This window comes from Micrasema longulum, unplaced genomic scaffold (assembly GCF_059751315.1).
Source record: "Micrasema longulum isolate JH-2025_06_02 unplaced genomic scaffold, ASM5975131v1 h1tg001527l, whole genome shotgun sequence".
NCBI lineage: Eukaryota > Metazoa > Arthropoda > Insecta > Trichoptera > Brachycentridae > Micrasema > Micrasema longulum.
This window is the reverse complement of record NW_028278710.1, coordinates 617,749-639,612: the sequence shown is the minus strand read 5'-3', so window position 1 is coordinate 639,612 and position 21,864 is coordinate 617,749. Positions and strand designations below refer to the sequence as shown.

Sequence of the window (21,864 nt, the reverse complement as noted above, 5' to 3'; positions counted from 1 at the left end):
TAAATTGTGACATGCGGTTGACGCATGTTTAGGAAGAATAAAGTCTTTTCATCAATAAACTACGATGCAGAAAGTTTAAAAATTTGGCAATAGAAATATTATTTGAAGTAATAAACATAATTTAGAAAGAAGATTGTTTAAACAGTTATCATAAAAGTGTGAAACAGTTTTGCCGCGATGTAAATGATAGTTAAAATTCTGTTGTGCCATACTAAAAAAAGTGATACCATATAAACGAAATGACCCAATATTTAGGGAAAAATTATTGTATACATTTTATGCCAATTCAAAGTTTTATTTTTGTGTTTTTAAGGTTGAATACCTACATAAAATTATTTAAATATGTTTTTTTTTAATTCAATAAAAAAAAACACATTGTGGTTTTGATTGAAAAAATATTTTGTATTTTTAATAAAATCATAGGTAAATATGTATGATCCCCAATTATGACCGTTTTTACAATTTTTCAGCAGTTTTTCATTTCCTCGCTTTAGCGTTTACCTCAGTTTAACACCTTTTTTTCTTCTCCCTTAAAAAACGTAAAACAGTTGTTTCACTGTACATGTATCGTAAAAGCAAACACAATATCTTATAGAGCAGAAAATTTTCTTTCAAATGACATATGACTTGACCATTTTTAAAACGTCTAGTGCTCATTATAATTATTTTCAATATCATTTGTAAAAAAACGGTCACAACTTTCAATGAGTTTGTATTCCGCCCTCTGTGGAAAACGTAGCCAGTTTAATCCCTGAATACTTTCTATGCTTCACTTCCATACACCAAAAAGAAGAAATCAATACACTCAATTTAATTACATTATTTTTATTAAAAGTATTATTTAAATACAGGTAAAACTTATTTTCTAGTGAACTTAAATGTCAAAAAATATTATTATGCAGCAAAAGATACCATTAATTTTTATTAAAAAAATATACGTAAATACTAACACCTATCTAACATGACTTAATTTTATTACAAAAGGTTGTATATTTTCATGATAAAAAAAATAGTAAACAGAACTTCTTTTAAAATTGAAAATGGAGCGAAAAATATTAATATTTTGTGAAATATTTACAAAAATCTTATTTAATAGAAAAATATAGCAATGATTATTTAATGGTAGGCTGATAATGTCGCACACGCCATTAAAAATATTCCACTGGTTATTTTGCCCAAACGAAACATAAGACTGTTTCACAAATAATACTAACATTTATATTTTGTCGTTTACAGTTCTTTTAATGTAGACTGTTCAATATTCATTGGTAAAAAAATCCATCTATAATATACATAGACGGGCCCGAGCCCTAAAAAATTGTGACACTTAGCTTCATGCCTAAAGCGTATTTAATCGTTCTTCGACCGCCAGCCAGGTGTGACGCTTAGAATCGGAGCCAAAAAATGCCTGCTTGTGTCATGAAGCATGTAAACATGTTTTGTAAAGAAGGATTGTGTAACTTTTGATTGGAAAATATTTGTTCATGAGTGATTGACAAAGCTCAAAATAATTTATATTTAAATATAAATATTATTTTTTGTAAACGTCAAACTACGCCCGGCGGGGCAGTTGCGAAGCTCTTCTAGTAACAGGGATGCATAGATAGGAATAGGTTTTTAAAATCTAATAAACATGAGTTATCTGTACCTCAGAGGTATATACTTGACTGGCTGCTCTGACGGCGATCGGGGCATTGAAAGTAGTAAATGTAAATTTAAAAAATGAAAATACGCTAATCTTTTGAAAACAAAGATTTTTGAAATAAATAAATTTACCGTTCATTACAGCTAAAAAAATTTGATGAAATGACATTTCGATATTCACATCCAGTTTATGATCATGTCTATTGATTTTGTAAGAAGAAATGTAAGTCTTATAATGAAAGAACAAATAAATGCCATTGTAATTATATAGAAATCACTTAGAGAAAGTAGATTCTTTAGACTTTGGTTGAACATTTGACATTTGGATTTGCATCCGTCTGCCTCTGAGGTACAGATATTATTTTTGCATTCCCCAAAATCTAGTTAAAGGAAGTAAATGGGTCGAAATTATAAGGAATTCAAGTGAAGAATCTGAATAGGATCCACCAAAAACAAATGCTGATTGTTTTACAATTTACAAACTTTTTTATGTACCAAAATGAGTATCCTCCAATTTTTGGTAGTATATGCATGCTCGTTGGATGCCACCCTGGTATAAAAAAATTAACAAACTTCGTAACTATTGGCACATTTAAGTGTCATAATTTTTTTGAATATTTTACTCTGTAGGGCGCGGTCTATGTATATTAATAGGTTGATGGTAAAAAATAAACAGGCTGTCAAATCATTTTAAAAATATAATATTTAAGATGTTTAGTCTATTTTAAAATTGTTATCAAATGAAATATATATTTTTAAACACGAATTCTTTTTTATTTCTTAATATGCATGATAATTATAATTAAATATTTTTAAAAAATACGATGATAATTTCGACGCTGGAAAGGCTATTTAATTTAAGCGACATCGCAGTTTTAATAACGACAGAATTAATTACATTAAACGACACGGGACTTGCAATTTTTTTTTAATAAATAGGCGAATACACATAAAAATATGATTAACTCATGAATAACTCATAATTTTAACTTTTGATTTCAACTCTTAATTTATACTTATTCATATAAACATCTACTACCTGCATCTAATAAATTAATGTTGGTTGTGAATTTTTACAGAGAAATTTAAATGTTCATGGAAGCAGAGAGAGAGGGAGGAAAGTAGAGTTGGAGCTATACAATGTCTTCTCCCTTTTATGTCCTTTTTATTTCATATTTATATTTTTACTTTTTTAGAATTCAATTATTTCATTTCATTTTTTAATTTCATTTTTTTTGCACCACAACAGGCCAGGAGGCCCAATCACAGTGGTGAATTACATTACAGAACAATCAGGCTTGAGAAAAATCACATTTTTATTTTTTGTGTTCTCACCGGGAATCGAACCCGGAACCTTCCGTGCGTGAGTCAAGCGTCTTGACCACTACACCACGGAGGATTATTTTTCCCCTCTCCTGCATTCATAATAAATTAGTGTGAAATCTGTAATTGTTCTTACTTTTTTTTATTGTTCTTTTGTACCTTGTTTTAAATAGAGACTATGATTTCCTTAATAAATAAATAAACTCCGTATATAGAGGATGTTCTGAATGGAGGGAGGTATAATTTATGAGGTATATTTTTATTTATTTTTAAAGGGCTCTCCTGTAAAGTTTGCAAAATGTCGCTTAAAGTAAATAGCCTTTCCAGCGTCGATTTGATAAGTTATGTGAATCTGTTGTCTTAACTGATTTTCAATCGAGTCAATTCTAGAGTAAAATAAAAATTCTAATTCTATTTGATGCTTTTATTTAAGCAGTGATTGAAAAACTTAGCCACTTAATAATTAAAAATATTTAAATAAAATTGTGCAAACCATGGCAAGGAATTAATTAAAATTTAATGTCACATACAAATTCAGATATCAAAAATTGTTAACACAAATCGTTACAGAGATTTGTCTCCTCACTTTGAGTCAAAACTCAAAGTGACGAAAGCGTACTCTACTGACCTCCTCTTCAAGATATTCTCTGCATATATAGAAAAAAGTGTCGGCAAAATAATAAATTTACACATGGCTACACAGTATTTTTTTCAACACCAAGTTTAACTAATCAGTCATAATGTTCCAGATAGTATGTATATGAAAATTAAATTGTGTGAATGATATCAAAAAAACTCTTGAACCTTTGAATTCCTCGCAACCTCACATTTAACAGTAGCATCTCACAATAACAATGCATAGGAAACAATGACAAATTCACAGCGACCATCATCAGAGTCGACAGAAGGACAGATAATGGCGAGCAAGTTCTGACTTGCTATATAAATCCATTTATAATGAGGAAGTTCAGTGTCTTTCTTTTATTCTTTTTTTGTTAATAGACTATTAAACTAAGCCAAAAAAAAATATTTTTTCAGACGTCAGAGGTTGTTCTCTGTTAGTTCTTCCCATTGGTTCGTTTACGGTAAGCAAACCAGATATCCTTCACAGCTGTCACATCATTAGTTGGTTCATATGAACCAGTGACGTCAATCAAAGTAGTGCATTTTTATTAGAATATTTATTATCATTTATTTCGTACAGTTTCAAAAAACTTTGCAGTACAATTTAATGCTCTAATTTTTACCGCGCACAAGAAAACATTTTTGTATTCGATTTCCCGTAGGGCTGAAGTTCCTCATTGTGGACAAGCAAAGCAAGTTTTTCTGGGTTATTCCATGAACTCGCTGCGATGCAATCCAAAATGTCAGAAAAGAGTGCGAACATGGGACACAGTAACCTAAAAATTGTGCATCTGAACGGCTTTATTATCTTATTTGCGGTTATCCGTGAAAGCAGAGCCAAACCTGCCATAGGCTCAGCTGGTGCGAAGGACCAGACACTTGTTTACACGGGAGGGAAGAATAATATGCTCATATTAATTAGCGATGAGACCACACTGTGTGCACCGCACAATTGTAGCACTACAGTGTGTTGAAGCGAACACTGTGCACACTTTTTACTGTCTGAACACTACAGACAAGTTTCAACACATTAACAGTGTGTTATCGGGCCACACTCGCACGATTGTAGCCTTCACGCAGTGTGGCATATAAAGATAGCCCCAAGGTGTTCACAGTACCAACCAAACCATATTGTTTTTTTTGTTTTTGCACCACAACAGGCCTGGAGGCCCAATTACAGTTGTAAATTACAAATTACAGCCCAGAACACTCAGGCTTGAGAAAAATCACATTGAATTGTTTTGTTCTCACCGGGAATCGAACCCGGTACCACGGAGGCTGCCAATCTTTTGTGTGTTAATAAATAAAAAATATTATGAATATTAAAGGCAATTCGACAGTTATTTATTTATAAACTATGATTAATCCAATTCAATTGAAATACATATAAAATTATAAGTAATATACAAATTATTAATATATCATGAAATTTCAATTAATTGTCAAATGGTACCTAGATATTGAGGTGCAAAATACTTCGCAATCTATCTAACAACACCTTGAAACTAACTTCACACCAATACAATTTTAGTTCATTTAACACCCGCTAGATAGCGCTGAAAATTACACGATTGTAGTGCTCAATTGTGCGCTACGAATTAGTGTGCGTAGGGATGTATGTACACTTTAAATTGTATGATTTCCGATTCTGGTATTAATTTAAAAGACGTGTCTTCAGTGAGTGACAAGGCACTAGATTCTGTTGCAAATGTTGTCCTAAATAATTATCATTGCGAAATGCAGTTGTAGTAACATCATTCTGTTCTGTGAAATCTGAGGTTGAATTTGTTACTTTGCCACGGTTTGCACATAACCTTAACCTAAGTTTTGCCTTTCGTAGGCCGTCCATACGATCGGGTGATCAGTTGATCAGTTGCTCGGCTCCTCGCAAACGTTCAGGTTGCAGAACGCGCTGCGGCCGCTGGCCGCGCAGGTGCAGTCGTTGCAGAAATTTTTGAACTGCTCTCCCGGAGTGCAACGGAAATCCTTGTCGTTGAGTTCTGTAACATAATCATTATGCAGTGCCTCTGAAATGTTTATAGCTGGACGAATAAACACCTTCGCTGCCCTACTTCGCCAAAGAGCCTGGATCCTATAGGAACGCCTGAAAAGCTCTAATAACGAAATTCTCCAAGCCACTGCAGGGTGGATCCATTCACCGTTGTTTGAGCGATGGCGCGATATGCTAAGACCACCATAAGTGCTGCAAATATAAAATTTTATTTCATGTTTATATTTATGTTTATTGTTATATTTATGATTATTGTTATATTTTTGTTTATATTTATGTTTATGGTTATGTTTACAATTATGTTCATGTTTATATGGTAGAATTGGCTCTGCACTATATAGCCATTTTACTGGAATAAAATAAAATTAAAATATACAAAATAATTATCAACTCTTAAAATACTGTGCTAAAAAATCGCTCTGAAAAGGTGCTGTAATGTCGTTTTAAGACAGCTCTACGCATTGGCCAATACGTTCATCAGTACGCTGGCAAACACGCATTGGCAAACATGTTGAGGGGGGATTTTTTGTGGCTGGCAGAGCCAGCAAAAGCGCTGATACATACTGGTAGATTTTTAAAAGATCGCGCGTTCGCAATACTTACACAAACGCATTGTGTAGTATCTGTGAACAAGCCCATGGTATGACATCGCACGGCATACGCATTATGAAAATAATCTCTGTCTCTCTCGCGCTCAGACGCGCTTATGAGCGTGACATAGACAACTATTGCTCTGTTAGTTGCTGATGATATGGTAAAAAAACATACACAGGATGCTTCTGCGTTCGTCTGAATTGTGCAGCGATTCTTAATAGTAAAAATATATTAACCAGTATTCGATGTATATGTGTTAAGCTATGGATCAAAAAAGATGGTTTTTAAATATACTCGTATATTTTCATTTAATCAAATCATGTATAGGTCAATTATCTATAGTCCAGCTCTCAAACTCATGTCAATAGTGATGGGAAATTACTGATCACTGATCATGTACCGATCAAATCGATTTTATCAGTTTTTTCATGCAAACATAAAACACTAGGTACTAACTATGCACGACACTCTTCTATTCCGCGTTTACATTCCTTAGCCAACAAATTTACTTTCATACAGACATTTTTAATACGACAATTATCCATTTTAAAACGTTCTTAAATGCAATATTTAAAACTAATTATCAAAGTCGTAATAAAACTTTATTTTTCATGCAATTTTTTCTCTGTTTTTGAATTGTATTATTATTATCCTATCTCTTTCTGAAACTAATGAATCAAGTATTTTTGTATACCATATTGTATAATTATATCTTATATTTACTTACTGTAAACTAATTTTTATTATTTGTTTTTAACATTAATTTGTTAATAACATTTATTTATACATATATTCGTAAGTATATATTTGTTTAAATTCTTTACAAGTTTACAGGGCTTATGACCTGTCATTAGCTGGTTTAAGTGGCCACTTTACACACTGTGTAACATTCACCATTTTGCCTATGTTTGAACATCCAAATTTCTTCAATTCTTCTATTTGTTGATTTTAGCGAATTTAAAGAGCTGAAACCTTTCTTGTTGTGAAGAGATTCATCTGACTGAAATATTTCACATACTAGGCAACGCCTGAGAACAATTTTTCAATTTTCAAACTTCTTCTTGGACCAGTTGGTTTCATTACAATATTTGAGTTTGTCCAAATGTTCGTAGACAAAACAGTAGTTCAAACATAGGCAAAATGGTGAATGTTACACAGCGTGTTAAGTGGCCACTTAAACCAGCCAATGACAGGTCATAAGCCCAGTAAATGCCTAGACTTCCGTATTCCCTTATTTTTTTGTATTTTTTTTTACATTTTTTTTGCACCACAACAGGCCAGGAGGCCTAATTACAGTGGTGAATTACATCACAGAGCACCCAGGCTTGAGAAAAATCACATTTTTAATTTTTGTGTTCTCACCGGGAATTGAACCCGGAACCTTCCGTGCGTGAGTCAAGCGTCTTGACCACTACACCACGGAGGCCGCCAATTAAGGTATTCTCCATCCCTGTTGTAATTTGTTAATCTTTACAAGTTATTTACAATTTGCTTTTTAATTAAATCACTTTTCTTTTATACATATATTTTTTTAAACTTTTTTACTTTGTAAAGTTTCACTTTTTATTTTGCATAGCAGTATGCTTTTTATTGTTTCCACATGTATACAAAAAAGCGTTGTTTATTTTTTAAATTACCACTTACTATGTTTTGTAATTACCTGTATTTTTTTTTGTAAATGCCCCACGGGCGTATTATAAAATTAAATAAATAAAATAAATAAATTAATGAATTCAACGCACACACTCATGAGCGCTGTATAAATTATTTAATAAGAATAACTAAAATAAAATATGGTTCATTTACCTCTTCTTAGTCTCAAGTCGGAGTTTGGTGTTAGGATATCGTCAGCTTTTGTCTCATCAGCAGCTGTAAAACAGAAAAACAATAATTAATTACTGACAATAAAAAAAAGATAATTAGCTGCCACCCCCCTGCTGGCCCTGCTCCTCCACTCTTCCTCTGCGTCGTCCTCGTCCACTGATTCCCTGTAAATCTCCGTATATTGTACTAGCTTTTGTCCGCAGCTCAGCTCACGTGCTATTAGAGAGAAATTAGTTAGATAATGAATTTGTTTTGTTGTTTATCAATCCACGTATATAGAAATAATAGCTCGTTTATCGAGTACACTTTAATTCTTTTTCTTAGCGTATATTTGAATACTTAGCTATATGCCAGTAGTTAAAATTATAGTATACCTTAACAAATTACAACAGGGATGGAGAATACCTTAAATAAGGGAATGTGGAAGTCTAGGCATTTACAGGACTGGTTTAAGTGGCCACACAACTATCACATGCACTCGCCCATCCCTAGGCTCCATAGATATGGCAATCAGTATGAGGACAAGGCTGATATATTTGGTTCTGGACTTGATAGTTATAAAACGAGTCTGATTTATTTTTTTCTCTCGCAATATTATTTTTAAACTTTTCTTTATATTTAAAAATGTTTTTCCTTTTTTTGTTTTTTCATATTTATGTATGTATTTCGTTAATATTTTTCGTTGCTTATGTGTATTTACCTACTTGTTACTTTTGTTATAGTTATGCAATTTTATAATTTTTTGTTATGTTTTTATATGTGTATTTTTTATTTCTTTTTATATTTATGTTCAATATATGTTAAAGGCAATTTATGCCGTTTATGTAAAATAAATAAATAAGCCCTGTAAATGCCTAGACTTCCATATTCTCTTATTTAAGGTATTCTCCGTCCATGTTGTAATTTGTTAATAATATTGACTCTCGAGGGGGTGAAATCCAGTCTTTTGTCTACGAACATTTGGACAAACTCAAATACTGTAATAGTATACCTTGTTTGCCTATTTCGCGCTGACTGACACTGAGGCTATTAGTAAATAGTTTTAATTTTTGAATATGTTTAAAGTTTCTTTACCTTCAATTGAACATTTATAAGTTACTATAAGTTTTAATGTGGAATAATACTTTATACCGGGAAGAAATATGTTTTTTCAAAAATGCATAATCGTTATACTATAAACAATTCAATGTTTTTTACAACAAATCGGTAAGTATTAGAACAGTTCCTTCAAATGAATAAAAAGGCTTAAAATTAATATCATGAAATTATTGGGTGCTAAATCATTCATTTTATTGAAAAAACTCTTTAAATAAGTACTGTGAAAAAAGTAATGTGAAGTGACAAATAATTCATTATTGACATTTAAAAATATGTCTTACCGCCATCCAGTAAATCTATTAAAGTTATTTATAAAGCTTTTTATGACGAGATACTCAAAGCCCAAAGTCAGCCATAGCCGAAAGGGAAGCACGGCCGGTTTCAAATTGATCGGAGTAAGTTCGAAACGCAATTTAACTATTGCATATATTATTTTAGTTTTAATAAATTGGCCACCTCTAATAAGCACCATCTATGTAAAGAAAAGAAACTAAATGAAACATAGGTGGCGCTGGCAGACTAAAATAATAAAAAAATAAAGATTTTAATTTTAAGACTGTCTCTTATATAGCACCATCCATAAAAGAAAAAAGAAAAGAAAAAAATTGTATCATAATGAAACAGGTGGCGCTGGCAACTAAAAATAATTAAAAAATGAAGATTGCTCCTAATAGCTAAAAAAATTTGAGGCTCAAAACGGTGAAATTTCACAGTGCCCGAGATTCAAACAATTCAAATGAGGCCTGCGGGGCCGCTAACGTGAGGCCCGAAGCGCCGAATTCCCTAGCATGTAACACGCACGTGACAAAAATATTACAATCTATATGCAATCTAGTGAGATGCCTTTTCCTGCTTCTCTGGACGCATTTTGCAATAGTGGATTTATGTAAAATAGGTTGATTAGCGATAATTTAGTTATCTTTTCATGCATTACAGGCGCATTAAACGCATACCTTCAGTATATTGTTTAGAGGGACAAGCCATAAAGGTGCATCCGGCCATTTTACCATCTGCAGAACACCAGCAAGTGTTGCAATCATCCTTGAACATCTTTCCCGGTTCACAGCGGAATCCCGGACCATTTACTCCTATGAATTATCATTACTATTAAGTAAAATCAATGCCAATTTTCAGTTTATATAATGAAATTAAATCAATTTAACTATGTTGTTCAGAAAGGGGGATATTTAAGAGAACTGTGTGCAGTCATAACATAACATAACAGTCAGCAGAGTTTTCTATCTACATAGGTACTTATTTAGTGAAAAAACACTAAAGCCATATGGTTTCTCGAAAAAGCGGGCCCGTTATCTAGCGGTCATAATAGCGCTAGTTTCTATAGCTAGGGTTTCCTAGGACAGCAGTGCCCGTATCTTAACGGCCGTAGTGAACGGTGATGCGGTGGACAGCCGTCCTAACAGTGACTAAAGAGTGGTTTCCTAGGAAAACGGTTTTGATAACATTTATTAACACCGTTTCCCTAGGAAACCACTCTATAGTCGCCGTTACGACGGCTGTCCACCGCATCACGTTCACTATGGCCGTTAAGATACGGGCACCGCCACTCACCGCATCATGACCGCTAAATAACGGCATCGTTTTTTTGGGAAACCATACCTTACCTGATTGTATAGAACTTAAATTCATTTTTAAAATATTCAAATGCAAAAGCAACTTCCCATGCAAAATGTACCAAATCTGTTTGTCCTAAATCTGGCCGCCCCTAATTAAAGGTTTTTATTATACGTTACGCGTTGTACCTCGCTTAGTTTTGGGGCAGGGCTGTTTGGAGCAAGCCGCGCTGCGCCCGTTGGCCGCACACATACACCTGTTACAACCCTCGTTAAACGCTTGTCCCGGCGTACACTTGAACCCGGGAAAGTTTACCTCTGCAATTTTTCAAAACAGTGATCGTTTATTTATTTTGAGTGTGACATAACTTTGTTAATGATTTTCATGCAAGTCAAGTACGATAAAAAAAAATATTCACTGCCCCTTTGCAACCGGCAATTGTTAACCACCAGCAATGAAAAATAGAAAGAAATCATGAAAGCCTACATTTTTGGGAAAGGTAACCGCACGATCATGCTGATCAGGAATAATTTGACAATCACGCGTTTGGGAGTTTTTGATATTGTGTTGGTAATGGGCAGTGGTGGTATTTCCATAGAAACTCAAAAGCCGGGCTTGCCTAACCGATTTCAAATCACAGATACTAAATCTGGACCTAATGACACTATTACGTAGGCAAAAAGGTCCATAACCTTTTGCCAGAATCGTGGAAAGACGGGAGTGTTGTCAAGTTGCGGAAGGTGTTGACCTCGCTCTTTCATGACATTGGTCGTAGGGAGTCAGAAAAGTTGATGCATGCCACGGATTGGAGATTCTTACTGGATGTCGAAAATAAAATATAAAAATAAGGAATAATTTTAAAAATATATATTTATAGATGACAACCATGAAGTTTTGCATAAATAAATTGTCTATGTTTTTATGAATGTATGTATGTGTATGCGCATGGGTGTACATATGTACGTGTGTGTGTATGTACATCTGTATATATGTGTATATAAATGTGTATGTCCGTATGTATCAAAATGTGTATGCGAATAAGTTTATATTTTGTTTGGCTGTGCTCTATGTTAATTTGTTAACTATTATAATATATTAAAACGTAATTGCCTAGCTTGGAACGGGGTATGTACCCTTGTTAGCTGGGCAAAGTGAACATGGAATTGTATTTTGATGAAGAGTGTAAATGAAAAAGTGTAAATGTTATGTGTGGTCCGTATTGTTGTATGGCTGTGAGACTTGGGCTCTGAAAGTGAACACTATGAATAGGCTGGAGGCTTTTGAGATGTGGTTGCATCGCAGAATGCTTAAGATATCTTGGTCAGACCTAATAACGAACTCAGAAGTCTTAAGTCGACCTAGAACGAACAGAGGACTCTTAACCACCATAAAAGTTCGTAAAATTTCATATCTGGGGCACATAATGCGTGGAGAAAAGTACCACTTGCTTCATTTAATTTTGAAAGGCAAGATTGAGGGTCACAGAGGGGCTGGAAGAAGACAGATGTCCTGGCTGCGAAATATACGAGACCGGACTGGCTTCAGGACTGTGGAGCAAATTTTCCGGGCAGCACAGGACAGGGAGACTTTTGCCAGTGTGATTGCCAACGTTGGTCATACCTGACAGGGCACTAAGAGAAGAAGAAGAAAGAGTGTAAATAAATAAATAAAAGATTGTTTAAAATTTGGCACGCTCGTTTGTAAAGTCGTCATTCTTATCTGGAGACAAGTTTACTTCCCGTATCGCTGAAACCTGAATCCCATAATATCCATGTGCGGGACGTTGTGACTGCATGTATAGTCATCTCGCTCTCTCGCGTTGGATTCTTATGTGGCTTTCTCGTCACAAGAAAGATACAAACATAACGATAACAAATGTTATTGTTGTTTTTTGTATGGGGTTAAAAGCCCAGCATTTATCATGTTTACACCCAAGAATATTTTTATAATAATGGGCTTGCCTTGCTGGTCTACCCTAGGCAAGCTACTGGTAATGGGCAAACTATGATAATATGAATGTATGAAAGCGGTTGCAAAGGGTTATAGTGGGAATAAATATATGTTAGCTGTTCATAAATAACCCGATGTAGAATTACTTTACCCATTATAATAAATTGACTTCTTATGTTCTAATACTTTACTTTTTTAAGACGTTTTAATACTTTGAGCACCGGCCAAATACACATAGAATTTACCCCGTGCCAGGCCCATTTTTGTGAAATTTCATGCTCTTTGATGGGTTTCTTAAGAGTGTCATAATTATGAAAATACTGGGTTAAATCAATTGAAACTTCTCAAACTTATTTGAAATAATGAAATAAGTCATTTTTGTATGATAGTTTTGCCAACATTGGCCTTTATGGAGAGCCACATTGCGCATTGCAATGTTCGCACATATACAGGGCCTCACTCCTTTTTTTGGGCGTTGTATCCCTGATCCGTGTAAACACGCGATTATAATAACCATGCGTTGTGTCCCGGTCCCGTGTTTTCACGTGGTTTACCAGCAGCAAAAAAATACAAATAAAAGTCACTAGATGTCAATAAAATGCACCTTTTTAGACAGATGGTAAACCACGTGAAAACACGGGACCGGGACACAACGCGTGGTTATATAATCACGTGTTTACACGGCTCCGGGATACAAAGTGACAGAAATTTAATTCGCCGCTATGCAATAGTCAAGAACTTGATAAAAAAGGAGCCACAACAAGTCTTCGAGGCCACAGTCTCAGGCTGGAAAAAACGAGATTCAATCTAAATCCACGGAAGCATTTCCTGAGCAATAGGGTTGTTGATGGTTGGAATAAGCTGCTACAAGAGCTGATCTCAATGTGTAGTCTCAATGGGTTCAAAAATAGACTAGATTTGTTTCGAAAAAGTCAAAGTGCGCCAAAAACTAACTTTTGTTTAAATAGATCAAAGCATATCAGCTTTAAGCTGCTCGCTTAAAATTATTACTAATAATAACAATATATGTATTCAAACCAAGTAAGGGTTATCACTATACTGCAGATTGAATAAACACTGTGCTAGAATGAATTCGCCAAAGCACAATTGAAAATGGTATTATGGGCTGGGGTGGAGCCGCTATATCTATACTAGATCCATTAATTAAAGTCCAAAAAGCATTATTAAGCAGAAAGAGAATAAAAAATATTTTTGTGAAACTTTACTCGCCAAGATATGATCTTAGGCATTATTAATTTATTGAAAGAATCAAGCGGTGACGGTAGTCAGCTTTAACATTTTTCTAGCAATCTTAATGGGAAAAATATATATTGGGTGTCATTATGGCATTAAAAAAAAAACTTTTGTACAAGTGTAATTTAATAGTGGAATGCTTGGGTAAATAAATATATCGCGAAGTTTGAGTTAAATTGGTAATAATTGCTGTCTTTAAAAAACAAATAATCTGTCTGTTGTCAATAGCCGACATGGAGAGATGATATTACATCCCACAGAACCACATAAAAAGATATGTTTACATCATCATCATTCCCTTTCCGTACCTAATGGTGCATAGGGAACTGAATGGTACACCAATTGCAGCGTACCTTGATCATTTTTGTAACATGAATGTAAGATAATCAGTCTTACGCTTCCGGTACCAGTCCAGGGACTATGAATTTTTTTCCCTTTTAAATAAATATTTCAAATCCACCATGACGGGAATTGAAACCGAGACCTCTTGCATGGTAGGCAAACGTGCTGACCATTACACCACGAGGCCGATGTTTATATACTTATAGTCCTTAAAAATATAGCTTGATTAAAATGACAGCTGCCAAACTAATGTCACTAGTGATGAGAAATTACTGATCACTGATCATGTACCGATCAAATCGATTTTATCAGTTTTTTCATGCAAACATGAAACTCTGTTTCCGAAAATTGATAAAAAAAACGCAAAAACAAGCCTATTATAGTGTGTTTAAGACCTTAGACGAGGACGACCAAGGAAGACGTGGCATGATCAGATAAACCAAAATCTTAAGTCTGGTCATGTCAAAAGCAGACAGAACCGAAGGGCATGTATGACAAGATGTATGAATGTGGAAGAGGCTAGGAGTGTATGCCAGGATAGACGTGTGTGGCGGTCCATTCTCTCTGCCTACCCCTACGGGGAAATGGCGTGATGGTAGTAGTAGTAGTAGTAGTTTAAGACCAAAAATTCATCAAAAAATAAGACACTTTTTTCACGAACAACATCAAATGATTTTTTTTCTCTATCGATTTACATTGACCAATTTGTCCCATCTCTAACATTTTTGCAAAATAGTGTAACCTTGTAAGAACGTCGTTAATAATTAGGTTTATTTTAGTTTTAAAGCTGATTTTATATAATTATGTTGATTTATATGTCAAGCATTGTATTAAACAAATAAATTTACATGCCAGATATGAATGATTTTTCGTGTCAATTTAAATCACTCCTTAGACGTTACTACAAAGTTATGTCGTCAGTTTTGCTGACAACTGTCATTCTAATCAAGCCATTTTCAAAGGACTATAGGTACAAATTATTGCCATTTTGTGTAGCTTACCAATGAAAAGGTCACCGCTCGCTACTGTCCTAACCTAACTTGCCCGATATGAGAGACAGTACTCGCAAAGGCAAGGTTGCCAATAGTATGGTTGTTATTTTCTATGGTTCGCCAACCGAAGGATCTTATAATAAAGTGAAGTGTGTTTGTTTGATAAAGTAAATATATTGTCATGCATCGCAAAACGTGCAGTGAATGTACCTCGCTTGGTCCTCTCAGAGGGAGGACACAGTTTGAAGGTGCAGAATGCTTCGGAGCCATCCGCAGCACATCGGCACGTGTTACAATCATCCATAAACGTGCTTCCTGGGACACAGCGGAACCCGGGACCATTTACCTCTGTAATGTAATATTTGTGTTGAAATTGTCAAACGTAGTACCAGCTAACAATTCTTTCACTGTGACTTGGTCAAATAAGGAAGTTCAGTGTTACATGAAATTGGATATAAAACATGGTTTCTTAGGCGCGGTAAAAATCAGAGCATTTAATTGTTCTTGAAGATTTTAATAAAAATGAACTACGTCACAAATTTTTGTGAATCAATCGATCAATGAGGAAGTTCAGTGATTTTTTTTATTTTTTTTATTTGTTAATAGACTATTAAACTAAGCTAATTTTTTTTTTAAATTTTTATGTGTCCTATTATTAGCGCTAAAATTATTAAAAGTTTTATATTTCTGAAATTATTCCGCGTGTGACGTTATAGGTTCTCTTCCGCTTATTCTCGATCAGTTCTGCCCAATGGCTTATTTTTGCCAAGCAAACCGGAAATCTTCTATAACTCTCTTATCATTGGTTCATCCATATGAACCAGTGACGTCGTAAAAAGTAGTTAGTTTTCTAGAAATTTTGCCGTAATGCTCTAATTTTTACCACGCACAAGAAAATATTTTTGTATCAAATTTCTGGGGTTCAAACTGTCAGAAGGGTCGCAGTGAGTCACATCTTGCTGGAGGGTGTGATTCTATAAAACGCTGCGAACGCCCAGTTGCATTCCACCGGCAACACTACTGACTAGTCCTACTCGTTAGCGTCCACGTCGCGAACCCCGGGCAATGGGATCACACGCACAACAATGAGATCACAGCAGATAACGAAAGGATGAAAGGCGAGTTTCCGGCGTCTCCAAACCAGAACCAACCAGCGAAGGGAAGGTAACCCCGACAGAAAAATCCACCAGAGAAGGCAACGGGAAACCACTCTGGTCATCTTCCCCCAGGAATCAGTATGGCGAGTACATCCAACAAGCAGTTGTCCTGGCTGCGGGATATAAGAGTACCGCAGGACCGAGATGCTTTTGCTGTACTAATCGCCAACGTCGGGGAACCTAACAAGGTACCGCAAGACGAAGAAGATCAAATTTCCCGTAGGGCTGAAGTTCCTCATTACAGCGTTGTTATGTGTTGAGATAGATTTCTGGTTTGCGGGTAGCCATGTTTGTCGACATTAAGCGTGTTTTGACGCCTACTGGATTCCACTTTTAAATGTCAGAAAAAACTCACCGACTTGAATTTATGACGTCGCGGGCGGTGTAATTTCAAAATTACAAAACTTAAAAAATCATAGCAACGATAATACGATAGGTACCTAAAAATGAAAATATATATTATTTTGTCTTAGTTTGATGGTCTATTAACTAATAATAAAAAAACCACTGAACATTTTCTATAGATGGTTTTCATTTTACGTAGACAACAGGTCACGAGCGGTAGTGGTTGATAATTTTATTTCTAGTTGGGTACGGGCTCCCGCGGGGTGCCTCAAGGGTCCCTTCTGGGACCTTTGCTCTTCATAATTTTTGTTAGCGACATTGATGAATGCTTTTCCTCTTCGCGCTTGCTTTGTTTTACATAACTTTAATAAACCTTTTATTTCTTCCGTAGGGGTTGTCTCAAAGACAGGGTCTACTCAAAACCCAAGTTATTGTGCGTAGTCAATAAAATTAAAGTTAAAAGGAGATAGAGAGAGATTACACGTTAAAAACAGATAAATAGATGTTCGAAAAATTTCTGTTTTCTGCAAGTCAGTACGCTCTGCTGTTTTGTTTACTGTGCACCGTTTTGTACTCAATTGATGTGGCTCTCGTACTTTTGGCTTGATTTTTGAACTGGATTAAGTAATCTGCAAACTGAACTGACCTTGCATAATTTTGAACTGTGATTGTGTGTTTTTGAATTGAACTTTTGGCGTATTTTGAACTGCTTGGCGTATATTATGCCGCTACCATACACACCGTTGGAATACGCAAATATGCGCTGCATTTATGGAGAATGCCGATGCAATGCTAACGCTGCTAGCAGATTGTATTAAGAAAGGTACCCAAATGCTCAAAGATACCCGAATTATCGAGTATTTATTAATGTGCATCAAGCGTTTTCGGAGGGTCGTTTACCATCTGACAGAACGAACGCTGGAAGACCTAGATTCGGAACGCGATGAAGAAGTTCTCAATGAAAGAGAAAATGTTTCAACTACCTCGGTACATGCCATAGAAGCAGCTACCGGAATCCCAAAAAGTTCTGCACATCGGATTCTAAAACGTCACAGGCTTCACCCATATCACTACAGGCGTGTGCAGACGTTACTACCGCGGGACTATCCGCTACGGGTCGCATTTTGCCGTGTGATGCTGCAAAAGCACAGAGAAGATGCCCAATTCTTAGATAAAATTATATGATCTAACGCCCTGGATACTCTTGGTTTGAGTATTCTCGCACAAGACGGGCATAGTGAGCTAAGCAACCATAATTTTAAAACCACATGTTTTGGAAATCACTTATGGGCACGTCTTCTAAAATTTCTGGCAAGTCACTTGTAAAAAGTTCAAATAACGATTGCCATCTAAGTTTCCTTGTTACTCAAAAGGCCCTTCCATTTTCCATTTAATATGCCCATCTATAGGTTAACCTTGAATTGATATTGAGACTTACTCGCAAAGGCAAGGTTGCTAATAGTTTAGTTGTTATTTTCTATGGTTTGCCAACCGAAAGATCTTATAATTAAGTGAATTGTTAATGTTTGATAAAGTAAATAATGCATTGTCATGCATCGGAAAACGTGCAGTGAATGTACCTCGCTTGGTCCTCTCAGAGGGAGGACACAGTTTGAAGGTGCAGAATGCTTCGGAGCCATCCGCAGCACATCGGCACGTGTTACAATCATCCATAAACGTGCTTTCTGGGACACAGCGGAACCCGGGACCATTTACCTCTGTAATGTAATATTTGTGTTGAAATTGTCAAACGTAGTACCTGCTAACAATCCTTTCACTGTAATTTAGTCAAATGAGGAAGTTCAGTGTCACATGCAACTGGATATAAAACATGTTTTCTTTGACGCGGTAAAAATCAGAGCATTTATTGTACGATGAAATTTCTGAAAAATGTATGAAAAAAAATAACAAAAACGGTTTTAATAAAAATCAACTACGTCACAAGTTTTTGTGAATCAACCGATCAATGAGGAAGTTCGGTGGTTTTTAAGTAATTTTTTTTATTAATTAATAGACTGTTAAAACAAGCTTATTTTTTATTTTTATTTTATATATCGTATTATTATCAGAGCTATGATTTTTTAAAGTTTTGTATTTCTGAAATAACTCCGCGTGTGACGTTAAAGATTCTCTTCCGCTTATTCTCGATCAGTTCTGCCCATTGGTCCATTTTTGGCAAGCAAACCATTGGTTCATTCATATGTATTATTTTTTTTGTACATTTTCAAGAAATTTTGATGTACAATTTAATGCTCTAATTTTTACCGCGCGCAAGAAAACATTTTTGTATCCAATTTCCCGTAGGGCTAAAGTTCCTCATTACAGCGTTGTTATGTGTTGTGATAAATTTCCGGATTCCGGCCATGTATGTCGACGTTTAGCGTGTTTTGATGCGTACCGGATTCCACTTTTAAACGTAAGAAAAACTCACCGACTTGAATTTATGACGTCGCGGGCGGTGTTATTTCAAAATTAGAAAACTTAAAAAAATCATAGCAACGATAATACGATAGGTACCTAAAAACGAAAATATGTATTATTTTGTCTTTGTTTGATGGTCTATTAACTAATAATAAAAAACCACTGAACATTTTCTTCAGATGGTTTTCATCTTACATAGACAACAGGTCACAAGCGGTAGTGGTTAATAATTTTATTTCTAGTTGGGTACGGGTTCCCGCGGGGTGCCTCAAGGGTCCCTTCTGGGACCATTGCTCTTCATAATTTTTGTTAGTGATATTGATGAATGCTTTTCCTCTTCGCGCTTGCTTTATTTTGCTAACGACATTAACATTTTTGCAACAATTAAGACCCCAACTGATGTCTCTGATCTGCAGTCAGATCTCGACCGTCTGGAGGATTACTGCTACTCCAACTGCTTGGACCTTAATCCTTCTAAGTGTTTAGTTATTACATTTAGTCGCAAAGTAATTTTTTTTACCTACTAACTATGTGCTTAAGGGTCAAAACCTCCAACGCTCATTATGTGTAAAAGATCTAGGTGTCTTCCATGAAAAAAAATGACTTTTTGACGCCCATTTGTTATGCGTAGCTCTACTCGTTCACCATGGTGAACGCCATGGCAAAGATACTCAAAATCTTTTACTGTACATTGGTGCAAAGCAACTCGGAATAAGTGTTTAGTTATTACATTTAGTCGCAAAGTAATTTTTTTACCTACTAACTATGTGCTTAAGGGTCAAAACCTCCAACGCTCATTATGTGTAAAAGATCTAGGTGTCTTCCATGAAAAAAAATGACTTTTTGACGCCCATTTGTTATGCGTAGCTCTACTCGTTCACCATGGTGAACGCCATAGCAAAGATACTCAAAATCTTTTACTGTACATTGGTGCAAAGCAACTCGGAATATGCATCACAAGTATGGAATCCTATGAACAATGTGCAGATATCACAGGTTGAATATATTTAAAAGAAATTCTTTACGTACATGTGTTTCCGGTTGAAACTTTAGTTTAAAAATCCGATCCAAATATTCAAATATGTAAAAAAACATACCTCAGCAAAAACGTCGTTAAATAGCTGATAAAATTTATCTATTAAAAATTGCCTCTGGTTCAATTGACTGTCCTGAACTATTATGCAAACTCTCTATTAATGTTCCTTCCAAAGTTCTAAGGAATAACCTTCTTCTTCATATTCCTCTTGTTTCATCTAATTATAGACAAAATTCAAATTTATGGCGAACTTTTAATACTTTTAATATAATAACAAAATCATTAAACGTATATTTATTTGCGAAAAATCATAATGACAAGCGGCATTTGCTTTCGAAATAATTCGTACTATTTTTTCTTTTCTTTTCTCATAAGATTACTGTCCATTTTATGTTCGAGAATCTTTTTTAACTTACTCTGATGCTACTTGTGAAAACCTGCAATTAGCTTATTTGTAATAAAAAAGTGAAGTGTGTTGAAAAACGTGCAGTCAGTGTACCTCGCTTGGTCCTCTCAGAGGGAGGACACAGTTTGAAGGTGCAGAATGCTTCGGAGCCATCCGCAGCACATCGGCACGTGTTACAGTCATCCATAAACGTGCTTCCTGGGACACAGCGGAACCCGGGGCCATTTACCTCTGTAATATAATATTTGTGTTGAAATTGTCAAACGTAGTACCTGCTAACAATTCTTTCACTGTGACTTGGTCAAATAAGGAAGTTCAGTGTTACATGAAATCTGATGTAACAGAACGTACCTTCACCATTTTGTTTTACTTTTGGTGCTCTGAATTTGGGAAATAACACGGAAACAACTTATGTTAACACCTAATAAAAGAGCTGAAACTTTTATTGACGTGAGTGAGATTCATCTATCTGAATTATGAGGCATGTATTTTTAAGTAAGTACCGTAAAAGCGTACAACTTGAGACAGTTTTCAACTTCGACTGACTATATATTTTTATATACCAGTTTAATATTACGCTTTCTTTATTTTTTCTGTCTCAATTTACCTGCAAATTGTTGCAAACATGAGACACACTACGAAAGTTGTAGGTTCTCATGTAGCACACTACTTTAACCATGAGACAATAAAAAATAAAATAATATTCAGTTTTCACGAATAATGTTGTAAATACGTCATGCACAATTAGAGAAATTAAATCAAACAAATGTTTAGCTTTAAGCATGATATAACTTGAAACGCTTACGTCATCAAATAAAAAAAAAACAATCAAAAACAAAATTAAACCTCTTTCAAAAATCGTGAAAAAAATCAAATTTAAAACTCAAAATTGAGACTGTGTGTAATTTGAGACATGTTTAATGCTAGAACGATTAACAAATATTAAAATGCATACACTACTCGTATCTTCACAGTCTGTACGTTTTTTTACAATTTTTGAAAAGGGTTTAATTTTGTTTTTGATTGAATTTTTAAAAATTTGATGACGTAAGCGTTTCAAATTATATCATGCTTTTAAAGGTGAAAATTTGTTTTATTTAATTTCAATCCCTTTTCTCAATTTTGCATGTGTAATGACTGGACAGCACTAGAACGCCAGAATGCTTTTGGCACAGTAAGGGAAGGATTAGTAGTTATGGTCTCAATAGGATGAAAGCCGAGTGAACGCGGTTGAAATGCGATCTCTTCGACGAAAGACGAATGTGTTAGAA

General features: G+C 34.9%; 1 protein-coding gene across 1 annotated transcript in view; it reads right to left on the bottom strand.

The window, feature by feature from the left end:
* Positions 1-5,315: 5,315 nt before the first annotated feature.
* Positions 5,316-21,864, bottom strand: part of LOC148275040 (uncharacterized) — a 67,416-nt gene continuing 50,867 nt past the window's right edge. The window contains exons 14-20 of the mRNA XM_088236249.1: positions 20,687-20,824; positions 18,311-18,448; positions 15,439-15,576; positions 10,879-11,007; positions 10,072-10,206; positions 8,003-8,065; positions 5,316-5,591 (exon numbers count right to left, since the gene is read on the bottom strand). Of these exons, the coding sequence (XP_088092375.1) occupies positions 5,461-5,591; positions 8,003-8,065; positions 10,072-10,206; positions 10,879-11,007; positions 15,439-15,576; positions 18,311-18,448; positions 20,687-20,824 (872 nt within the window). The 3' untranslated portion in view covers positions 5,316-5,460. The remainder of the gene's footprint in view (positions 5,592-8,002; positions 8,066-10,071; positions 10,207-10,878; positions 11,008-15,438; positions 15,577-18,310; positions 18,449-20,686; positions 20,825-21,864) is intronic.